The following is a 22,935-nucleotide window of genomic DNA, read 5'->3' on the forward strand; positions in this document are numbered from 1 at the left end:
TGCATGTCCTTTGGCATCTTGTGACCCACCTCAAACCCCTCCACACCCTCAGTAGTAATGCTATTCATCAAGAGTTGCTTGATTTGAGTGGCATTGATATAGAATTGGGTGATGAAGACAAACCCAGATAATGTTGAGTTTGTCGAGGCGGCCAGTGGTGTTTACAGTGATACAGACAATGGATTTCTCTTTTTAGTATCAACAGTGTTGGGATACTCAAGCAAAATCCATTGTCAAATCTACTGAATAAATTTTATTTGTGTCCCCCACAATTTTGTTTACTGTACTATCATAACTTGCAATACCTTTACTGTACTGCATTAGGTTACGTTACAAGTGATGCTATTCATTTATTACCTTCATTTACAAAATTATCCTTGCGTAGAAACCAGTCCGATTATGTTGAGATAGGTAATGATTTGACCTAATATGAACTAACTTCCATAAGTTAAAAGAAATAATACAAAAACTTATTCCTATTGGGCAAAAACTTCTGCTGTGTTTTAAAGCTTAATTATCTTATTATTCCTAATTAGCATAAATCACACACACACACAAAAGATGTACTGTACTGTACTCCCTCTTTATCGACGGGGGTTACGTTCTGTAGACGGCAGTCGATAAAGAAACCGTCGATACCGTGATGGTTACGTAATTTTTCTAACTATTATTAGCATATGTTGAATAAATGTACCTTTAAGCATTAATGCGTTTCCTTTACACATAACCTTAAATAATAGTGTATAAATAATAATATAATAAGTGGACAAAAATACTAGCAAACTTACGATTTCATTTATTGAAGTGAACATCGGTCCTTACAGTAAACAAAACAGTGTACAGTACAGTAAAAGTCCAAAAATCCGGATGCCCAAGGCAAATTGTTTACCATTTATTATTACAACACTTTACACTGAAACGCGGGTAGTTTCAACAAAAATATTGTATATTTCCATTCAAGTATTTATTCAAGTCAATTAGGAGGGAATATTATTGTAATACAACAGTTTTTTAACTAAACCATTCGAAAAGTGATTACGGTAACATCTTTTGAACGAAAGAAAGCGAGTCATTGTTTTCGTCACGATTTTATCCCACTTTCCACTTTAATACGTACGTCATTTCAACAAAAATATTACATTTCCGTGAATGTATTATATCAAGCACAGTATGAATAGAATATCATTGTAATATAACAGAATTTTAACCGAAAACTATTAAAAAAACGAGTAACATCTCAAGAACATCGGAAGCTTAGGTAAAGTCTTTTGTTTCCGTCATGTATTTTATCTTATTTTACATTGAAATACATCACGTTTCAGCAAAACTACTATTTATTTCCGAGAATATATTCATTCAGGCGCAGTTTAGGTAAAATATACGTGTGATGTAATAATTTTTTAACTGAAAACGATTCGAAAAACACGTGCCCTCTAGCCCTGTTCAAGGAGAGGACTGGGAGAAGCTGTTTGGTGCTGCAGACGATGACAAGGAAAATGATTTTGATGGATTTTAATGAAAATATTCAGAAATATGGTATCGTAATATTTATTCAAGTCAATTAGGATATTATTGTAATACAATAGTTTTTTAACTAAACCATTCGAAAAGTGATTACGGTAACATCTTTTGAACGAAAGAAAGCGCAAGTCATTGTTTTCGTCACGATTTGATCCCACTTTCCACTGTAATACGTACGTCATTTTAGCAAAAATATTACATTTCCGTGAATGTATTATATCAAGCACAGTATGAATAGAATATCATTGTAATATAACAGAATTTTAACCGAAAACTATTAAAAAAACGAATAACATCTCAAGAACATCGGAAGCTTAGGTAAAGTCTTTTGTTTTCGTCATGTATTTTATCCTATTTTACATTGAAATACATCACGTTTCAGCAAAACTACTATTTATTTCCGAGAATATATTCATTCAGGCGCAGTTTAGGTAAAATATACGTGTGATGTAATAATTTTTTAACTGAAAACGATTCGAAAAACACGTACCCTCTAGCCCTGTTCAAGGAGAGGACTGGGAGAAGCTGTTTGGTGCCAAAATAAAAATCCGGCTAAATAATCCGTCGATAATCGAAACCGTCGATAAAAAATCCGTCGATAAAGAGGGAGTACTGTACTGTAGTAGAAAGATTAAATACAGGTAGACATGATCTAAGACGAGTTTTTTCTATTCTGCACAAAAGCTGTCCCTATAAATATGGAGCTGGGCTCAGAGGAACAATGCCTCATATGCACTACGAACCTTTCTGAGGTGGCACGCAAAGACCAAATTAAAAATAAAATACATCTTGCACATTTACAGCACTCATCCTGTCTAACTGCATATATGACCTTCAGGGTCAGTCCATCAGTTATTACTGGGTAGCTTTCTAATGTAAAAATGTCTCACTACAGTGTGGGAAAAAATAACTTGTACGTACTGACAAAAAATATATCGAAAAACTCATTTATTCTATTGCTTTCATATTTTGGTTGTTGTGGAGGACAGGAAGCACACGAGACATTGATTATATCAAATACTGTACTAGCAAGACAAAGAATACATATAAATGCAAAAAACTATTATGCACATACCTGTGAAGCTTCAAGGAACACAGTGGCAGGCAAGCAGATAACAGCATACTTGAGAGGAATTAATTACTTACCATCTCCGTTTCATGGAAGTTGATGTTGTCGGTTGACTCTTGAGTAGTGTTAAGACTGCGTACTGGAGTAGTGGGACACCCTGTAAGGCCAGTGAGATGTTAGTATTTTATTTGATCCTTCCGTAACATGTGACTTACATGCTACAGGTAAATATTAGTAAATGAACAAACATCTTTCAATCCATAATATTTATGGAAATATTTACGGGCAGAAACACACATCACTGTGCCACTTTTTTTGCCAATGAAATACATATACAGTATATGACAACATTCCACTTTTTATATAAAATACAAATAAGGTAATCAAACCGAGTTCTCGGTGCTTGATTACTGTACTAGCAGTACTCAGGGCCCCTGACATTGGACATTCAGTTAAGACCACCTTCTCATTGGATATATATACTGTACTCTTCCTGGCAAACACATCAGTGAAAAATAATCTTTTTCAATCACACTGTTTTAATATTTCTATTATAATTTTGCAAAAAAATGGTGTTGCAATGGAGAACAACCATGAGAACTCACAATACAAAGATCAACACTGGTCAAAAGAGAAACTTCCTGTAAATATATCCCAACATTAAACATTACTACTGGTACAAAATAGGTGTTTCACTATCTTCAATTAACACAACAACGAAAAATCATGTTTCCAAAGGTTTCGTTTACATCAGCAATAAAACAATGATTTCTGATGGTAAAGAGTAATAGAGTGAAAAACAATTTGATTTGCAACCACTGTTTATAGAATCACATGAAAATATCAAACTTATGGTACTTTAGTGTTTGTAGTTTTTTTCATGAATACTGTACTGTTTGTTAAAATTTACACTCATAAACACTTAGAAAAAAAAAAAAAAAATCAGGGATATGCGAGACATTACCCTAATAAGTTTTATCATTTTTCCCTGACACTGACAGATTTTGTCACGAAACTGCATAATGGGCTTTCTTTTACACATTCTAAATATTATGTCAACTCAAGTTTCCCCCATTGTATTCTTCAGCATTTATATTCTAATAAATGCAAGGAGTAAACTTGCACAAAATTTATTACTATTTTTCATAATGCCAATAACGCAGATATGAACTACACTTTGACCTCGACAATTTCTCATATTGAATTAGAATCACTCTTGTCCATGCATGGGCTTGGGATGATACTGTTTAAGTAATTTATTAAGTACTGCATAGGCTGAATCATACTAACTATAAGAAGATTTTGTTTTTGCTTTCTTTACCTTTTTCAAGCCTTTTCCCAACTTAATGCAAGCGACCTGAAACAAAAGTAAATGCAGTGCATATATACACACACATTTTCCCTTCATATTTTGTCATCCATCTTTTCTTCCTGCTGTTAGAGATCTTCTGTTATGGTACTACCCAAGTCTTACACAACACCTGTATCAGTCATCTGTAGAACATCATCCCCAAGATAGACAGATGCCATATTCTCTACTCATCATTCATGCCCACTGCTACCTGTTGGAGATTCATTCCCTAATTTTCAAGTGCATCTTTTATCCCATCCTTCCATCTCCATCTTGGTCTTACTTTCTACCCACTATTGTCCCTCGGTGATTTATAGTTGTACTATACAGTGACCCCTCGGTTAACGAACTCAATCCGTTCCAGAAGGTAGTTCGTTAACCGAAACCATTGTTTCAATGGGTTTTTGGGTAATTGGTTCCAGCTCACCGAAAATTTCCTAAATTCAACAAAAATGGTAGAAAAGTTCACTTACTTTGAGGTGTGTATGTAGAAGACTCCTGGATGATGATGATGGAAATTAGAATGGGGGTGGAGGAGAAGGAAGAAGAGAAGGCATTGGGGTGGAAGAGAAGTCACCCCATGGCACCATTTCACCCATAAAATTTTAGTTCTCTTGGTGTATTTCAAGATTATTTTCTTTAAATCAACACTGTACTGCATTATATATTGTCAATATGTAAAATATATTTCAAAATGACCATTAATTTGCTTGGAAACACAGGAAAAAGCGTTTAGTTGAAGAGAGTCTCAAGCAAGATGTTACTCCAGTGAAAACAGAGAGAGACTAACGCCTGTTTGCTGTGTTAAGAGGCTGGATGCCGCATTAAACTAGTCACTTTACCTTCAATTATGTTCAATCATTGTTAAAATGACTAAAAAATTGAATATTAAACTTTTAAAATTATTGAATAGTATAAACTTCTTGATATTTACTAAAACAGTAAGGAATTTAAGCCCTAGAACCGATTAATGTATTGGCGGACTGATACTAAAGCTGGTTACCCGGTCAGTGCAAGCGAAAACATGTTGAGGTCGGTTCGTAAGAAATTCGTTAACCGAATTTTTGTTCGTTAACCGAATTGAAGATCCTTATGGAAGGCAGTTCGTTAACCGAAATTTCGTTAACCGAGGCGTTCGTTAAACGAGGGGTCACTGTACATTCTTTTTTACCAATCTTTCAATTTCCATAACACCTGATCTGCTCTCTGCCCCACACTTCTTTCACTTCCACTGTCTGCTCTCTTTTGCATTTCTTTTTCCCTTACATACAGTACTGTCCCCAAGCATAGAATTTCTTTCACTTCTAACTTGTTCCCTCCTTATTCATCCAGTCTACATTTTATAATCATGCACAGTACTTATGTTACGTCAACAGTCCCCTCCATACATCCATAACTATGATTCCTTGTACACTGATTTTTCTCCATACATTTCTCAGTCCACCAATTATTTTGTTTTTTCCCTTTTGCTACGCTGTGCTTCATCACTCATTGTTCTGTTTGCTGATACTGTACACTCACTCCTCAATACAGATATTCATGTTTAGCTTTGTAAAATTTTTAACATCCTTTCTTGTTTAACGATGGTAAATTTTCGACTCGGAGGAAAATTCGGGAGGGAAGTCGGAAAAACTGGGGATTCTGTGTTCCAAGTGTGCATCAATACAATACTATAATGTGGATTAGAAATAAGAAAATAGAAAATAAAACTATAATATATGAAAAATGAAGAGCATGGGTGTGTATGTGTGGGAAGTGACATAACAATTACCTGCTGTCCAGAGGCCACAACCCAATTTATCCAGCTCAGTAGGTCCCAGTACTTAACTTTACAGTTTAGGAAGTGATGGCAGTTGAGTGCAGTGTCTGCTGCACTACCGCCATGTTTACCAAAAGCTTAGAATACATTGTTCTGTATCCACACTGACCCTATGGAGCCCACTTAAGTTAAAATAATATATGGCTAAATGATTAGTTAGTATACAATATTAAGAGTAAAACATTAATAACGTAATAATGTAAAATCAGTCAGTAGTTAGAAAATTACAATAAACTGACCCAACATAAAATGGGCAAATTATTGAAATAAAAATCAGTTTGATACAATACAAAACTGAGAATTATAAAGTCCTAACATTAAAACAACTACAAAGCAAAAATATTATACTGTAAAATGTACTATACTGTACAATCAAAGTGTTAGGAGTGCTGTACAAGCTAGAGATACAGATGGACTTGAGATATACAAAACAACTGACAGCTGTAAATGTTTTATTAAAGTTCAGAAAAATTTTATTAAAAGACTTAAGGAAAATTAAACTAAAACATCTTTCATATAATGTACCATAAAGAAAATTATCAGCCAATGTGAACAAGCAATTGCATTGCTGTACAGTAGTTGAACTGCCCACTTTCTCTTTATCTTGTTTTTTTATTACAGGTATGAAGACAATTCTTACCGCTAATTTCTTTTCAATGACTGGTCACGTGTAAAAAAAAATTGTCTCGGGTAAATTCAAAACAACCAAACAAAAAATGCTTATGAAACTGAAAAAATAAAGCTTGCATGTAACCTTCAGCAATGCACCTTTTTAACTTGGGTAAGTTTTTTCATGCCAGTCTCACCCTTAGTATACTGTACTGTCTCCATCCACTGTTCACAAGCAATGAGAATTAGTTGACTCATTTAGTGGTGTTTTGGTACTAACTGCTAAATTATGCATGCTTAACCTCATTGTTATGGTCAATCCATACAAGAAGGAAGCCTCAGCTGAACAACTCAACTACAGTTGTACAATTATTCACACATTAGCTGATAATTTTCCTTTAAGATGTGTAAATTATTTTGCTTAATCCTTGAATTTACCTTTTATGAACTTTTACACAAAATTTTAACAGTTAATTGTCTTGTGAATCTCAAATTTATCTACGTATATCTCAGGCATACTTCACAAACACTTCGATTGCATGCATTTTATACTTCAATACAGTATTTTAATTTTGTAACTCTTGTTTTAACATTAGGTTACTTTTACAGTCAATTATTTATTGAAAATTTCATAATTTTCTTAATTTATGTTAACCATTTTATTATGAGTTTCTAAATTTAACCGACTGATTTCATATCATTTCATATCTTAGTACTACTCTACTGCAATAATGCATACAAACATACATATTCATAATTTTTTGCCATATACAGGTACAGTACTGTACTCTAGTATTCAAGGGCATATCCACAAGAAGAAGAAAAAAAAAAAAAAAAAAAAAAAAAAAAAAAGGAGGGGGAGCCCAAGAAGTTATGGGTAGGGGAACATGGTGAGCACAGCAAGCCCGTCCAGCTGTTTTTGCTTTGTTTTTTTCTCTGGGGGGTAGGGTACCACCACCCACTCAAATTATTATTATTTTTTTTAATCTGACCAGTATCATAAGCATTTTGAGGCCATGTGCACTTGATATTAAGAGATATTTTGTCGACCTGTGATGTAATAGTTAGCATGCTCGCCTTGCAAGCGAGTGGACCCAGTTTTGATCCCGGGGCAGGGTGAAACTATGGGCAAGTTTCTTTACACCATTTGCCGCTGTCTACCCAGCAGTAATTGGGACCTGGACGTTAAATCGATTTGCGGATCATGTTCCTGGGTAATGGTTAGCCAGTGCAGTTGGCGAGTTGTACGGTCTTCTCAGACTATTCCGTGAAACTGGATCATGCAGTTCGTTAACTTTGGGTGTGATTGTTGTGTTGGCGACAGCTTCTACATGCCTAAGTGGCCCTTGGGCCAGCCATCCTTGTTACATGAGGGGCAACCATTATTATTATTCTTATTCTTATTATTATTACTATTCAGAGGTCAATAGTAAATATTTTTTTACTATACAAAAATGCCTGAGTACAATAATGCATTAAAGAAAAAGTATTAGAATTTTCTGATGAAAAAAAAGGGGGGGGCTGGATCCGACCCTTCACCTTAAAAGAAAATAAACAAGTATGTGTACAGTAGAACGTCGATTTAAAGCGATTCAATTTAAGATTATTGATTTAAAGCAACACCCACAATTAAGGACAATGATTTAATTTAAAGCAAATCTTTCTTATTTTGCACGAGTCAATCTGAAGCATCATATTTTAAAATTCGCGCCTAATGTTTCTCTGGGCAAGCTACACAGTCCTAAGGGCAAAGCTGTACTGAAGATGTACTCAAAATAATGTACTAAATGATTACTAAAATTTTTGTCTTATGCAAACTATAACATGATTATATTCAAATCAATCATTATCTTATAAGAATTCCAGCATTGTAAATTATATTCTCCCCGGTCACTTCCGTGACATTTTATAAACAAAAAATAAAAACTCAATCTAAAGGACATAAATAAACAAATAAATACAGTGAACCCTCACTTTACGCGGTCAATTGAACCCACGGCGGCCCGCGTAAAGTGAACAACATAACATATGGGATTAATTGAAATAGAGACCGGGCCGACCCCCAAACTCCACTTTTTCAGACACAATACCTACGTTGTAGTAAAAATAACTTCTTAATTTTATGATGGTATGCACACACAATTAATAATTAAGAGAAATATCAATAATGGAGTTTTTAACTTACATTAGTAGAAAAGATGGCTGGCTGCAGGATAGGGGCTGATTCGAGCAGAGGCAGATTATTGGCCCTCACCTGTATCACTTGTATCAATTGTATCACTATCCACCACAGAGGCTTGCAGGGCCTCTTTGTCAAACCCCTCAAAGTCCATAAAGTCCATATCCATACTATCACTATCACTGACTTGGGCCGGCTGTGGTGGGTGGCGGGTGAAGAACTCGGTAATGTTTTGATGACTGGGCGACCTTGTGCGCACCCTGCTCGCGCCGCTCTCCGCGTAAAAGGGTACACACACCGCGGAAAGTGAGCATTCCGTGTTCGGCAGGGTACCGAGTAAACGTGGAAACGCGTAAAGTGGGACCGCGTAAAGCGAGGGTTGACTGTACTTTACTAGACCTTCGGCACCAACTGTCAAACATGTCACTGTCACCTCCCCTTCCTCCCTCTCTGCCAGGTTTGGTGGTTATACAGTAGGCTTTAAGTTTTTATCTTATATAATATCACAGACTAAAGTTAGGAGAATATAATTTGCATTGCTAGAATCCTTGCAAGACAGCGAATGATTTGAATTTAAACGTCATATATTTTGCACAAAAGATAAAAAAATTTGCCATTTGTAATTAGAACTAAAATTTGTATGTCTAATGCGAACTATAGCACGTATATATTCAAACTAATCACTAGCTTATAAGAATTCCAGCAATGTTAATTATATTCTCCCAGGTCAGTTCAGTGACATTTTACAGTATAAGAGAAAAACTTCAAGTCACACTTCAGGACATAAATAAATAAGCACTAGACCTTGGCATCAACTGTCAAACATATTACCTCACCTCCCTCCCTCCCATCTTCCCAGCCAGTAAACAGGCCATTTTGCATCCCTTAATTTTAGCTGTGTTGATTTATGGGTGTTTCTTTTCACATAATACTACAGAAAACAATGTTTTGTTTTTTTTCTAGGAGATGGGCTGATGTGCATCTGGGTAGACTGTCAATCTTTTTAGTATTTTGTGTTTCTCTCAACGTCTCAAGTACCAAGATAATTATTTCATTGAAACAACACTTCGATTTAGTGCGAATTTGGTTTAAAGCGACCTCTCTTGGAACGTATCTCGCTGCATCTCGCGTTATATCGACGTTCTACTGTACCATCACAAGCTCATTTAATTTATGCAATAGTTTTTTCCACATTCAGCATTGAGGATGAAATATAATCTAAAAAAAAAGTACAGTATATTCATCACAGCAGAAATACTGTGGAATCGCAATAATTTGCGGGTTAGGTACCAGAAGATAATGAATTATCAAATCGTGATTTAAAGTTTAACTGATTTTAAATGGAAATAATTATTTTGGTTCCAAAGTCCAAAAAATGCCCATAAACTGTTCCAAAACTGCTTTAATAAACACTAAACACTGTACATAATACCCCCAAAAAATACAGTAACACGTAGATATTGTACAAAAAGTTGCTCTACATTATTTAAAAAGTTCCTTCCCTTCTCATAATCATCCTGTGGATTACGCCAACTGTACACCATCGAGACAGGCAGGTGCCGGGCTGGCTGTGACCATGGGGTTGAGTGTGGGATTTTTTTTTTTTTTTTAATTTGATTACCACATTTTACGGTATATCAGCCTGCATCATGTATGTGAAGTTGTGGTCTCCCATAGGCTAATGAATCCTCCAGTTGCTGTTTCCAGAAGGCTAAATTCTACCAAACAAAATGCCTGAATTAAAAATACGTTACTGCTCGGGAGTTGGCAGATGTAGCGTCCCCGCTGGTCTGCATTGCTATGCCGGAGCAGGGAGTGTCTATGCAAATGGCGATTATGTTAAACCTTCATTTGGCTTTTCAGTAATAGTTTTAGCTACACTTGTTTTTCATCTAGATTGTATATAAAAGTTGTTTGAAGTAGCAATATTGTTAAATATAATAAGGTAGCCTCAAAGAAAATTATATATATATATATATATATATATATATATATATATATATATATATATATATATATATATATATATATATATATATATATATATATATATATATATATATATATATATATATATATATATATACTGTATATATAATGTGTGTTTGTACAACATAAGTGAACACAATGGTTCAAATGCCAGCCAACTCTTCCTTTAAACCCTAACCTGGACTGCCCAGCACCGACTGGAGAGGGATAAAGCAATTTGATAGCTCAGGCACCAGAAATCAAAACAGCTGAGGAATCAGAAAACAAGTTACAGTACATCCACTCATATTCTAGTGGGGAATCATGCTTTGAGGTACAATAGGCATGGTCTTACTGGTGGCTCTAAATACACGTTCTCGAGCACAGACTGGTACTGTACCAGCAGTTCATTTGGGTCTTGTGTGGCTTAGGGTCTACAATGATGGTAAGGCAATACTTTTGAAGAGTATACAAACATAGCTTAAAGGGTTGGTCTATTTTCAGTTGTTTTTGAAAAGTCCTAACCATCAAATCCTTTTATAACACAAAGTGCATTCTGAGTAACTTTTGTTGTATGAACCTTTGAATAATATAATGTAAAGTGCCTGACACAACCTATAATTACAATGAGTAATAACATATGCTATATCATAAGTGCACGGCAGCATATTTTCATAAATGTCTGAGATGAGAAGTATTCCAGTTTACAAGGTCTTATCTGCAGAACCTAATAATCCATAGTAGGGTCTCTCATGCAGTTTACACCACAAGGTCTTTAATTATTCATTCATACACAATTCTTACTTGCTGTGGAGGCCTGGGTGTATACCACTACTATCATCATTAGGTTCTTATGTTTTTACTTATTTTTCCTGTTCCAACTCATATGATTGTTGTATTAGTGTTAAAAGTTGTGTGAGGCAAGTTGTGCCCTTCCAACCTTTACTCTCTAACATGGCAGTAACTTGTGCCTGTACTATAAGCACTACAACAATACATACCAGGGTTTCAAACAAACATCTTTAAGAAAATGTTAAGGTTTTTAAAAAAGTTGGAATAAGCATTCTAAGAAGTTCCATGATGTCATGGTTGCAAACCTAAGCCATGAGAAAGTCAAAATGCAATAGAGAGAGAGTAATGCAAGCAGATTCTTCAAACCTGGGTGGTGGAGTCATGCTGGAACCTTAAAACACCATGGATCATTTACCAACATCTAAATTGAATAAAAAATTAATGTGTTATCTACCAAGATATTTTGAGACTCCAGAAACTTGTAGGGAACCAACCCAGCAGTGTAAAGGAAAGGTGAAGGCCTTAAGGACTATAGGAGATTTACCAAAAGCCTTGTATTAACCAGGAAATGAAGCATAACAAACTCTCTGAACAACAAGTTGCAATAAGTTCCCTAATTGCACTAATATCACACCTCCCCTTCCATTCTAACTCAGGTGAACATTTAAATTATTTCAGTATGTATTTCTTTTTATAAAATTATTACAGGATTTCAAAATTTGATGTTGCTATAATCTGAGAGTTAGCTATGCTACAAAACCTGAAGGAGTAAATAATGCTTGTAAGCAAATAAAACCTAAATAAATTGAAGATCTGATAGAAAAATGCAATGACAGAAGAATCAAATGAATAAGGTTAGAGCACATAAGGTAGGCAGAGGAGGAAAGGTGAAAAAGGATAATGGGAAGTGCAGCAAGGGCAGTGAAGCAATACCAAGCATACCTAAATCTCCACTAGAGGAGGACTCGGTAAAGCTGGGGGTTCCCTCGGTCCAGGTAGGGGTACTACCCTCTACTGAGAGCGGGGGAGTCCAGGTGAGGGTACGGACCATTGGTGTTGACCCCACGCTAGAGTCCACACTCAGCGTTGATCGCGAGTCTGTCCGAGGCTCCAGGTGCACGTCACTCACGCTGCGTACACAACACCGTCACCTGTTAGTCCACCATGCCCAGACAGCAACACCCACACTCACACAGTGTAGTGACTTTCTGCCTCACTTCTACTGTCACACTAAATAAAATTGATGATGCCATTTCCAGCTCAGAATATGACTTGTGACAGCAGACATGAGACAGGAAAGATGGTTCAGTAATTAGAAAACAAGATGTTAACAAACATGAAGAGCCCAATGCATACACCACATATCCTACTGTCGTGCTTAGTTAATTGGTCAAAGTAGATAGGAGGCCTTAGTATTAGTAGTTATTATCATATCATGCTACATACCCAAGGAAGCAGCTGTGACCGTCTGCCCACTTCATTTTCAAATTAATCGAGAGGGAAATTGAAGTTGTTTATTAAGAATGATTAGTCTATAACTATATAATTTTCTTAAATGAAGAATATATATCAACACTACCTTGGTAATTTTTATCCGACTAGGATACCTCAAATGAATAATATGAAATTAAAAAGAAACTATATTTGAGTAATAGTTTAAAAAACTATTCATCTATTGCATTTTGATCAAGAAATTGGTGCTCGTAAGACAAGTTCTCATTACCTGTCATACATTTTCCTGTAAAAGCTGTGGAATACGACTACAAATATATCTAACAGCTTAAAATTTCCTCTTCATTTAAATTTTCTATGAATGTCTCCTATCTATAAATACAATAATGACTATTGCATGGAGGAATAAATATAATTCTTCTCCACAGTAAAATTGACAATAAGAAAACTAGATGAAGGATGACCATGTTTGTAAGATACCTTATACCTGGAATACATCAACTTAAGTTACAGAATCTTACGTATGAAATTCCAGACTTTAACCAAACCAGAAAAATTAGCCTGTAGGATACATTACATGTGTCCAATGCCTACAATCACTCTTGGGTGTGTTATTCAATAAATTTAAAGTTGGTGAGCAAGAGCACCCACCTCGGAGATCAAGTGGCCAAACAAACGTTGAACATTTTGTAAACAAAAAAAGAAATGTTTCTGATTGTTATTTATACTGTAATTTCTTTTCATTACAAACATATTGCAAATTTGAACAATATCTTATTTTTTTTAATATGTTCCTATCCTTTAGAAACATTTCTGAAATTCATTATCATATATATAAAAAGGTGAGGTACAGTACTGTAGTCTCAATCTGCTAAAGAAGAAGAATTAATGCAAGACACCAGAGGACTTGCTAAGATAAGAGATACAGTACTTGTACATATAAATGCTGTACAATGGTTCACATTGCTGTAGTACTGCTTGTCTTATCTCCTACATATTATAAAAAAAGTCCAATTCCTCCATTTTTTCTTCTCATCTCCTATTTACCTGCATCATCTCACATGCTGAAAAACATCCACTTTGTAAGCATTTTACACTTCACTTTCTGATAATTCTGCAGAGGGCATTGACATCATTTAACAAACATTCACTTCTTATCAACATATTGTCAGCATTGCTTATGGTTCTACAATGTCAGAATTTGCAAAGGTTTAGTATTTTGGAACAAATATTCCCATACTCTGATAACACCAAAAAATATCAATGGCATACTTTATTAAATATAAGACTGAATATTAGTCACTAGGTGCAGTGATAGAGTACTGTAATAATACATACATCAGACAACCAAAAAGCTGCTTTGTGTTCTAAATACACAGACTGTTTACTATTAGGAGAAAAACCTTTAAACAGTGAAAACAATATTCCAGGTATAGGGACCTTCAACTTGTGCTTTTTTATAAACAGTGTTTGTTGAATCACTTTGAAACTCCTCTTTTACCGAGTTTCATAAATACACAGTTCAATATATGTACAAAACTCTAAGTATGTTTCATATTTTTTTTTAGATAATAATAATAAAAGAAAAAACATCATTATTCTGCACTATGAAGGATTCGCAAGCCATTAATGATTTTTGTTATAAAAAGAAAAGAATAAAGTGCTGGTGTCAATGTGGTGGTTATCCCATTTAACAGAATTCAGAACTGTTATTTACAATTCTGCTTTCTATTTCTAAAATATAACTTTTCAAGTCAGTTTTTCTTGGACTGATCATCAATGACTTGTGTTAATAGAGCAGAATATATACTGTGTGTATATATATATATATATATATATATATATATATATATATATATATATATATATATATATATATAGAGAGAGAGAGAGAGAGAGAGAACATGATTATATGAGACTATCTAAAGCAGTAACATACAGTACATAAAAACATATAGTTTCACACAAGTCTAATAAAACAACATGATATGAACCTAAATACTGTAAGCAATCACAAAATAGGCAACTGTATGAACAAAAAGGTCATACACAAAACATAAAAAACATACCACAACCAATTGGGTGACCACAAAATCAATCATAAAGAAAAAAAAAAAGGAAAAATTGTAAAACAAAATAAAATGCATTAGCACCTCATCGTAAATGTGGGAGGGTGAACACACACTACACAGAGCCCAACACTGATATGGTTAAGGATACTACAGTAAAGATTTGTCTTGGATCTTCTTGCTTTTAAAATAGTCACATTAGTACGGCATTACTGGTGTCTGGTTATATACTTACACAGCGATTAACTAAAACTAAATACTTTACTGCCTTTTTTCAGTGCAAAAAAACTATACTCAAACTAAAATAAGTTGAGAGGGGATGCTGTACACTTGAAAAATCACTTATATTGCCAAGATAATAAAAAATATGAATATTATCACCTAAAATTATGGTTATGTTATATTTTCAACATACTGTATTGATGGGAGGACCAAGAAGAGGTTGGAGAAGAAAATAAAAAGTGGGGAAAATGTAAGTACTACTGTACTGTAGTTTTATCTTCAATTTAGAGCCAATTCAAATACAAGGGAAACATTCATGTAGTATGGATCCCCATTCACATGTATGATCGGGCATCATATATGTATACTGTATACGTATATGAAAACTTTACAGCTCAAATTAATAATATGGCTGATTTTAAAATTTTAGAGTTAACAATTACTATAGGAACATACAATTCTAAAGCCTTAATAAAACAAAAAATGAAGGAGTCTAAGATATATGTAAGTAAACATAATTGAAGAATATTAATACATCATTAGTAAACTTTGCGACGTAATATGGCGAAAGAAATATACGGATACACCTTAAAAATTTAATCTACACACAACTACATTTGAAGTGAAGAAATTTTGAAGGAAGAGTATCAACTGGGACTAATATTTATTGAAAGGAAACACACTAATGCTTGTTTTAGGTACTGTATTTAAATTAATTACTCTGGGTAGGATCTTTAATGTAAGATAAATATAATTGTCAATTAAGCATGTACAGTAGTTGAAACCATTATGAGAACAAGATCCGGTTCTGGGGACATTTTCTAAGCAAAAGTAAGATTAAAAATGATACTGTTGCTGAATAATGGTGCACAACTCCCCCCACTGCACCATAAAGAAGTCCAAATGGCCATAACTCTGGAGAATGATGACAGACTATGCTGATTACCAAGTTTTTTGTGATGAACTCCTGTGATAGGTTTTGAATAAATCTATCAATATTTATTTGAATTCTCATATTCACAACACTAAGACCAACAGACGGACGAAAGCACGGATGGACAGGTGCACGGGCGGACAAGTGCATGGGCAGAAAGCATGCATTCCTATCCCTATTATACGACAACAATGGACAAAAAGTCTTTCAGTAAGTAGGTGCTAAAATGTCCAATCATTTAATGAGAGAATAGTAGACACCCTAAGTAGGAGTAGTCTGCTTACTAACACAGCGGCAGAAGCTACAGGAACTACCTGAATCTAAGGGTGATTCTGAACTGCTGCATTCCTTTCAAAAGGTTGTTTATATTACAGTAATTATATTTAAGAATTATTTACCAGCTGTGTGTGTAAGACAAGCACTAGAAATACAGAACTAAATCTATATTTTAGCTCTCCCTGTATGTTGTAAATACAACCAACATCGAACATCAACTGTACAAGTTTTTTTTTTCACTCTACAGAATAACTAATAAATGAGCTTAATAAAGCAGCAAAAGATAAATAATAAAAATTATTTGCAAATTTAGCTCACAGGTAAAGTAGTCATTATCCTCTCTAATACTGAAAAGTTTGTTCATGCCAGGCAAAGTGCACAAACCCAAAAATTGTGAGGGATCACTACCTTACAGCGGTGGATTTTATCTCCTTATAGCTAACAAGCACGGGTTCAGTGACACTTTGGGGGTCCTCTGCAAGGCCCTTAAAGCGCAACTTTTGACCCTTTCTGAGAAAAGAAAAACCAGGGGGATGGTTTGCATGACGACCAACACCAATCACAAAAGCTGGAGCAGTAATCATTGTCACACGTACCCTGGAGTTAACCCCAATATTAATCAAACCACACAGATTGTAGGAAAATGCCATATTCCCAATACAAAATACAAAAAGAGATAAATAAAGCTTAACAAACAATATGAATAGTGCATTGAAACTTGGACAGTGGGGAGGAATTGTCTACAGTGAGGAATAAATAATACTACAGGGATGCAGGGAACTTGACCTCAAGCAGATAGTGAAAGGTGCACTTGTAAAATATTGATTTTATGTCCAGTATAATCTGATTCTGCAATGATTGAGAATATAGCATAATGCCAAGCAGTATATGTCCATAAAGTGATAATTTGCCTCGTAAACACCTGGTAATACTAGTGAATGTATAAGAAGTTGCAAGTGACAATAAAGTAACCTAGATCAATATTTACATACAGTAATATCCACCAATATGTCTAAAGAGCACAAAAGCATGATGTTGTTTTACTTTGGATATACTGTGTAAAACAACCCACCACGAACTTCAAAATGAATTAATAATACACTGTACTCATCAGAATAATAGGCTGGGAATCAGAAGAAAAAAAATCATGCAAATACAGTATAGTAAATAAATATATATCGAACCAAAATTTTATCAAAGTTTTCAAAGTGGATAAAATTCTTGAGGGAGATGAACGAGACAAGGATGTGTTAGCACGAATGACTTTTTCAACCCAATCAAACTCTTTAAAATACTTGTACGAATAAGAGATATGTTAGCTTCATCTCCCCAATGATACTAAGTTAAGTCTCTACAATAGTTAAAGTTGTTACCACATGCTTGCACAACCAATATTATTTTCATATTCATAACTTTTACAAAGACAACCATTAAAGCTTCTGTTAAAGCCTTTGCCCTAAGCTCAGGACACTCACATTCAATAGGATTATTCACTAAGAAATAAAAGCCACAAAAAGCTATATTTTGAGCATATACATAATGCACAAGAAATACAGCTAAATAAAATGCAATAAATTTCTGAACAAATTATAACATATCCATTCTTGAAAACACATAGATAGCACTGAGATGCAATATGTATCTGCTTCAGTTATACATTTCTTTGCAGCCTTAAATAAAAACTTAAAGTGCTTCACACCACACCAATAATCATCCATACACTTTCACTTCATTTCACTTTCTACAACTCCCGATCATCACATAATATTGTTTACTGTTTCTCTTATTCATTTTTTCACCTTTTGTGCATTTCTCTCCTGTACTGTAAATCTGGTCTCTTTCTCAAAAATTCATTCTTAGCTTTCTCCGTCCATCACTGCACAATGAACATACAATATAACCATCACTTTCCTATCAGCTTTAATATAAATCTCACAGCTGATATGTATTCTAGAGCTGATGAAATAAAATTCTCTAACTTCTCTATTCTGTTCATATCTTTTTAGTTTTTAGAATGTTAAAAACCTCTTTTGACATTTAAAAAAAAAGGACAAGTCTAACAAAAACTTTTGCACAAGGTATCTACATAAAACTCCTACTCACACAATACAACCAAACATACACATACGTACATAACCTGGAATAAACTTTAAAAACTAAAAAAAACTATGATATAAATTAAAGTATGCAGTATAGTGTGCTACACTACTGAATGTGACTCTGAACAGGGTAAATGCCATTCGTTAACATTCCAACCTTATATTTGGCAAAGTATCTACAAATTTCTTTGCCTTGGCTCAGGCAATTAACCTGAAACAACACTGCAAATTTAAGTACAGTACTACTGTACCAATAATAATATAAAAACCTAATTAATTTTCTATCAATCCTTCAGGTGTGGTATCCAAACATAATGACACACATAAAATCTCAGCAAATACAATTACCATCCATCTGTATGCCTTCAAAAGTTTAAGATCATTTTAGAAGCATTAAATATTTACCCAATGACTTTGCATTTGGGTCTGGCATTTACTCAAGATAGTAAATGTACAGCAAATTATTGCATAACAAAATAATTATTTAAAACAAAAGTTACTTCAGCAAAAAAATCAATTAGCATACACTAAATGCAGTCAGTAACAAGACAGCAACTGTGTTTTAAATACATACAAATTCAAATAAAAAATCCATAAATGTAACTTTTCCCATTAAATGGCCATAGTTAAACCACGAAATGATATATGAAGCTTCACACTAACAGTATCAACATCATCTTAGCAACCTTTCCAGCCAACATACTATGTGAGAAGTGGCAGTCACACAATCCATCCCTTTAATTAATCTTGCAATATCAATAAAAAAAAAGCATAGATTCAAAGATATTACTCCAGATAAGCAACTGGTTTACTAATATTCAGATAAATCCTATTTTTTTCTATTGGTTACATGTATCCAATAAAAGTTGTATTTCAATGTTGCAAATTACCATACTTTACAGCATATAAGACAAAAAATTTTGTCTGAAAAATGGCTAAAATAAATTAGTCTGCATCCTATATGTGAACTTGCAGTCTCCCGTAAGCTAATGAATCCCCCAGTTGCTGTCTCCAGTAGGCAGTGTGGGAGGGGGGAGTATTGCTAAGGAGTCAATGGAGGTAGCGTCCCTGCTGGTCTGCGTTGTTATGGTGAAGCAGGGAATGTATGCAAATGGCGATTGTGTTAACCCACTTATTGGTATTATTTTATTCATTCCTCACATTTCCTGGTACTGTACTATATATATTGTTTTAAGAAAACTATGGCTACAGGAGGGAAACACACACACACAAAAAATCCTAAATACTCCCTGCTGAAATGAGAGGTGCGTCTTATATGCGGTAAAATACGGCAAGCACAGTATTGACTTATTTCTTCAAATTTGTCCTGTTATCAAGTGAATAAAACTTGTATATTTTGTAAGTTCTAAAAAAAAAAAATAAATAAAAAAAAAATAAAATAAAAAAAATAAAATAAATGATATGCTATTCATAGAGGGTTACCTTACCACCCTATTATTGTAATGAAAAATAAATATATTCCAAAAGCAAGTTCTATTAGCACTACACAGAATCTACCAAATTCAAGGACAAGATTTTATTGTAAATAATATGAGAGAGAGAGAGAGAGAGAGAGAGAGAGAGAGAGAGAGAGAGACACTCTCTCTCTCATGGATGTGTGTGTGTGTGTGCCAAGAACAATAATGACTCTCCCTCCTTTCATCATTTATTTTATCCATCTGTTTACTAATACACGATCTGCTATAGTTCCCCCCTTCAAACAAGGCCCGAAGATACAGCCAATCTCACCACATTAATGTGTCTCAAATACAATCTATCTCATTAGAATTTCTGACTTGTGTGAAGTGCCCATAGCCTCTATCTGACCATACCCTTTTAAGGTGCCCATTTCTCAGTCAATTCTACCATCAACATTTTATACCCTTCACCTACCTACCACCTACAAAATGTTGGAACTTTTTATTAAATGTTCACAGATAATTAAATTGTTTAAAGAAAAAAAAAAGGAAATATACAAAGCTCACTAAGATCTCTGACCATTCGGCTGGGTTTCAAGACACTATTTCCCAAAATAATCAACTCGCACATTAATGACACAGTTAACTTAATAACCACAATGAAATAAAAGTGAAGGGAGATTTTTCATGTGTTACCATCTTGGGCTGCAGAGTGGGGCTGCTTACATATTAGAACCAAATAAGAGAATTATTCCTCTTCATTATAATAAAGGCAGTAATTCACATACAGACTACATAAGAACAAAACAGTAATTACAATTTATTTTTACAGGAGGCACAACAATAAAGCTCTGCATAATCATATACTGTACTACATTACCTTTTATAATTGTTTAAATAGTAAAGATTATACAAACTGCCAATGAATGCCACTCAAAATTAAGCTATTGTTGTAAATGTTACTATACTGTACAGCATAAGGCAGCTGGAAAGCGATGTTGGTAAACTACTGATCTTTATTTTACATTATGAGATAAAATTCTAGGAAAATATTAAGAAATTACAAGGCACATCATGATGAAAGCAACGTAGCTAATGGTGGAATACTGTACATGCTTACCTGACAACATCAGTTCGATCTTCTTGGATTGCAACTGTGGTGACGTGTGTGTGCGATGACCGTACTTGAACCCGCGGAGATGAAGTGCTGACCATCATACTGCCCGTTGCCCCAGAAGCAGCATCCCATGGAGGTGGAGGAGTGGAGCTTAAAGGTGGATGGCCTGCTGAACTCCCTCCACCACTCACAGTAACTACACCGCGGCCACTACCTACGTGTCCCGGAAACAGCCGCATGTTAAGGAACTATCACTACGGGTTGCTGTCAAAGCCAGACTAAAGCAACTGGAGGGAATATCAAATTTAATAAAAAGGGAATTATACAACTACAGAACAAATTGCTTTAGCTATCTTTTGCCTCCTAGGGTCTTTATATATAATGGAAATTGTTGTTAAGATATCTCTCCATTAAAGTTAATCTTCATTAAAACAAATTATCTGTACTTTTTGGATTACTGATTAAATACCATTACATTTTCACATCACATCCTACTGAAAAAACAAAACAAAAAAAGCCTTGCTACAGAGTACAACTGTATAATAATAATAATAATAATAAAATAATAAAAATATAATGAATGCCTAAATAAGCAAGTATCTTTAAAACTACCTAAACAAACAGAACTTGGAAGACAAAATCATACCAAGATAAAAGGTAATGCATTAAGAAAGCCACAACACAGTTGACAGAGCACAATACTGTATACAGATATGGATGATGGCATGCAACATAACACACACACAAAAAAAAAAATTAGATTTCAGTGTAAAATGTTCTATGCATCACTTGGCTTGGCTGAGGCTGATCATCTGCATTATTACTATGGTGCCTGCGTAAGTCTTCAAGTAAGCCTGGTGAGGACATGTGACGTAATGAAGACTGTAATTCAGAGTTCAGAGAAGATTTCCGGCCTAAGTTTGCATCAGAGGTCATACCAAGCTGTCCAGTTGACTGATGTTTCACTGGAGAAGGAGTGTGAGAAGGTGAGTATGGCATTTGAGAATGTGATCCTCCGAACTGAGAGGGGGAATACGAGTTTCCATAAGATGAATGGGACAGATGGTCTTTAAAAGGTGAAGGAGATCTTGATCTTCCCAAGTACATGGTAAGAGCATGTTCAATATAGGCTTCCTCTTCAGCTGATGGTCTATCTACTAATGAATTTCTTTTCAGATTTTCTCCTTCCACTTGAAGTCTCTCAGTACCAGCAAAGGAATTTCTTGAAAGTGGCTTCATGTTTCCTGGAAAAAGTCGAGTCATATCTGTGTTATTGTACAGTTGGAGTTCTTGAGCCTTACCCCAACACTTTCTACCCCGAGCCACACTCTCTTGTAATGATTCCTTGGAAATAATATTATTTACTTGGGATGAAGGTGGCTTGGAAATAGCCCCGTTAATACTTGTAACTGATTCAGACAAACTATCATCAGGTAGCCTTGATTGCGATAACAATGGTATGGGAGAAAACGTTTCCCCCAATGTCAGATTTCTGTTAAGTTTGGAATGATGGGCTGCTATTTGTTCAGCAGTGTGAGAACAACTAGAAAAACTGTGCTTTGGGCTTGTCCTTGACAAGCACAGTGAAGTTTTGTTTATCACGGAATGAGATGATGGGGAGTTACCAGTAGATGTAATATGGGTATCTGGTAACACAAATTCACATTTATTTTGTTCAACAGAAGATTGGCGACTTAGGCAGGAAGGTCTGTAAGAATGAATGTGGGAATGCTGATGAGAAGGACTGAGACCCTCATCATAAGAAGGATGAGTGGAAGAAGTACTGGTGGGTGTGCCTGGTCGAGATGCTGTCTTGATGACATCATATATTCCACGCATAGCATGAATGGCAACTCCAGCATTGGTACGACGAAAAGCTCGTTTATGGGGAGTATCATCAGGCGTGGCACCGCCTGAATGCATAGGGGATAAAGCCAATACATCTTCAGTTGGCACTTGCCATACATAGTGTTGTCTTTCATAAGGGTGAGCATGCAGTATTGGCATCATGCAATCTTTATCTAATCTACACATACTGTC

General features: G+C 34.8%; 1 protein-coding gene across 1 annotated transcript in view; it reads right to left on the reverse strand.

Moving 5' to 3' along the window:
• Positions 1–22,935, reverse strand: part of LOC121874613 — a 187,082-nt gene that overhangs the window by 27,447 nt on the left and 136,700 nt on the right. Inside the window, exons 19-22 of the mRNA XM_042378841.1 lie at positions 20,899–21,109; positions 16,670–16,771; positions 12,251–12,438; positions 2,668–2,747 (exon numbers count right to left, since the gene is read on the reverse strand). Of these exons, the coding sequence (XP_042234775.1) occupies positions 2,668–2,747; positions 12,251–12,438; positions 16,670–16,771; positions 20,899–21,109 (581 nt within the window). The remainder of the gene's footprint in view (positions 1–2,667; positions 2,748–12,250; positions 12,439–16,669; positions 16,772–20,898; positions 21,110–22,935) is intronic.

This window comes from Homarus americanus, unplaced genomic scaffold (genome assembly GCF_018991925.1).
Source record: "Homarus americanus isolate GMGI-L3 unplaced genomic scaffold, GMGI_Hamer_2.0 scaffold34360, whole genome shotgun sequence".
Classification (NCBI taxonomy): domain Eukaryota; kingdom Metazoa; phylum Arthropoda; class Malacostraca; order Decapoda; family Nephropidae; genus Homarus; species Homarus americanus.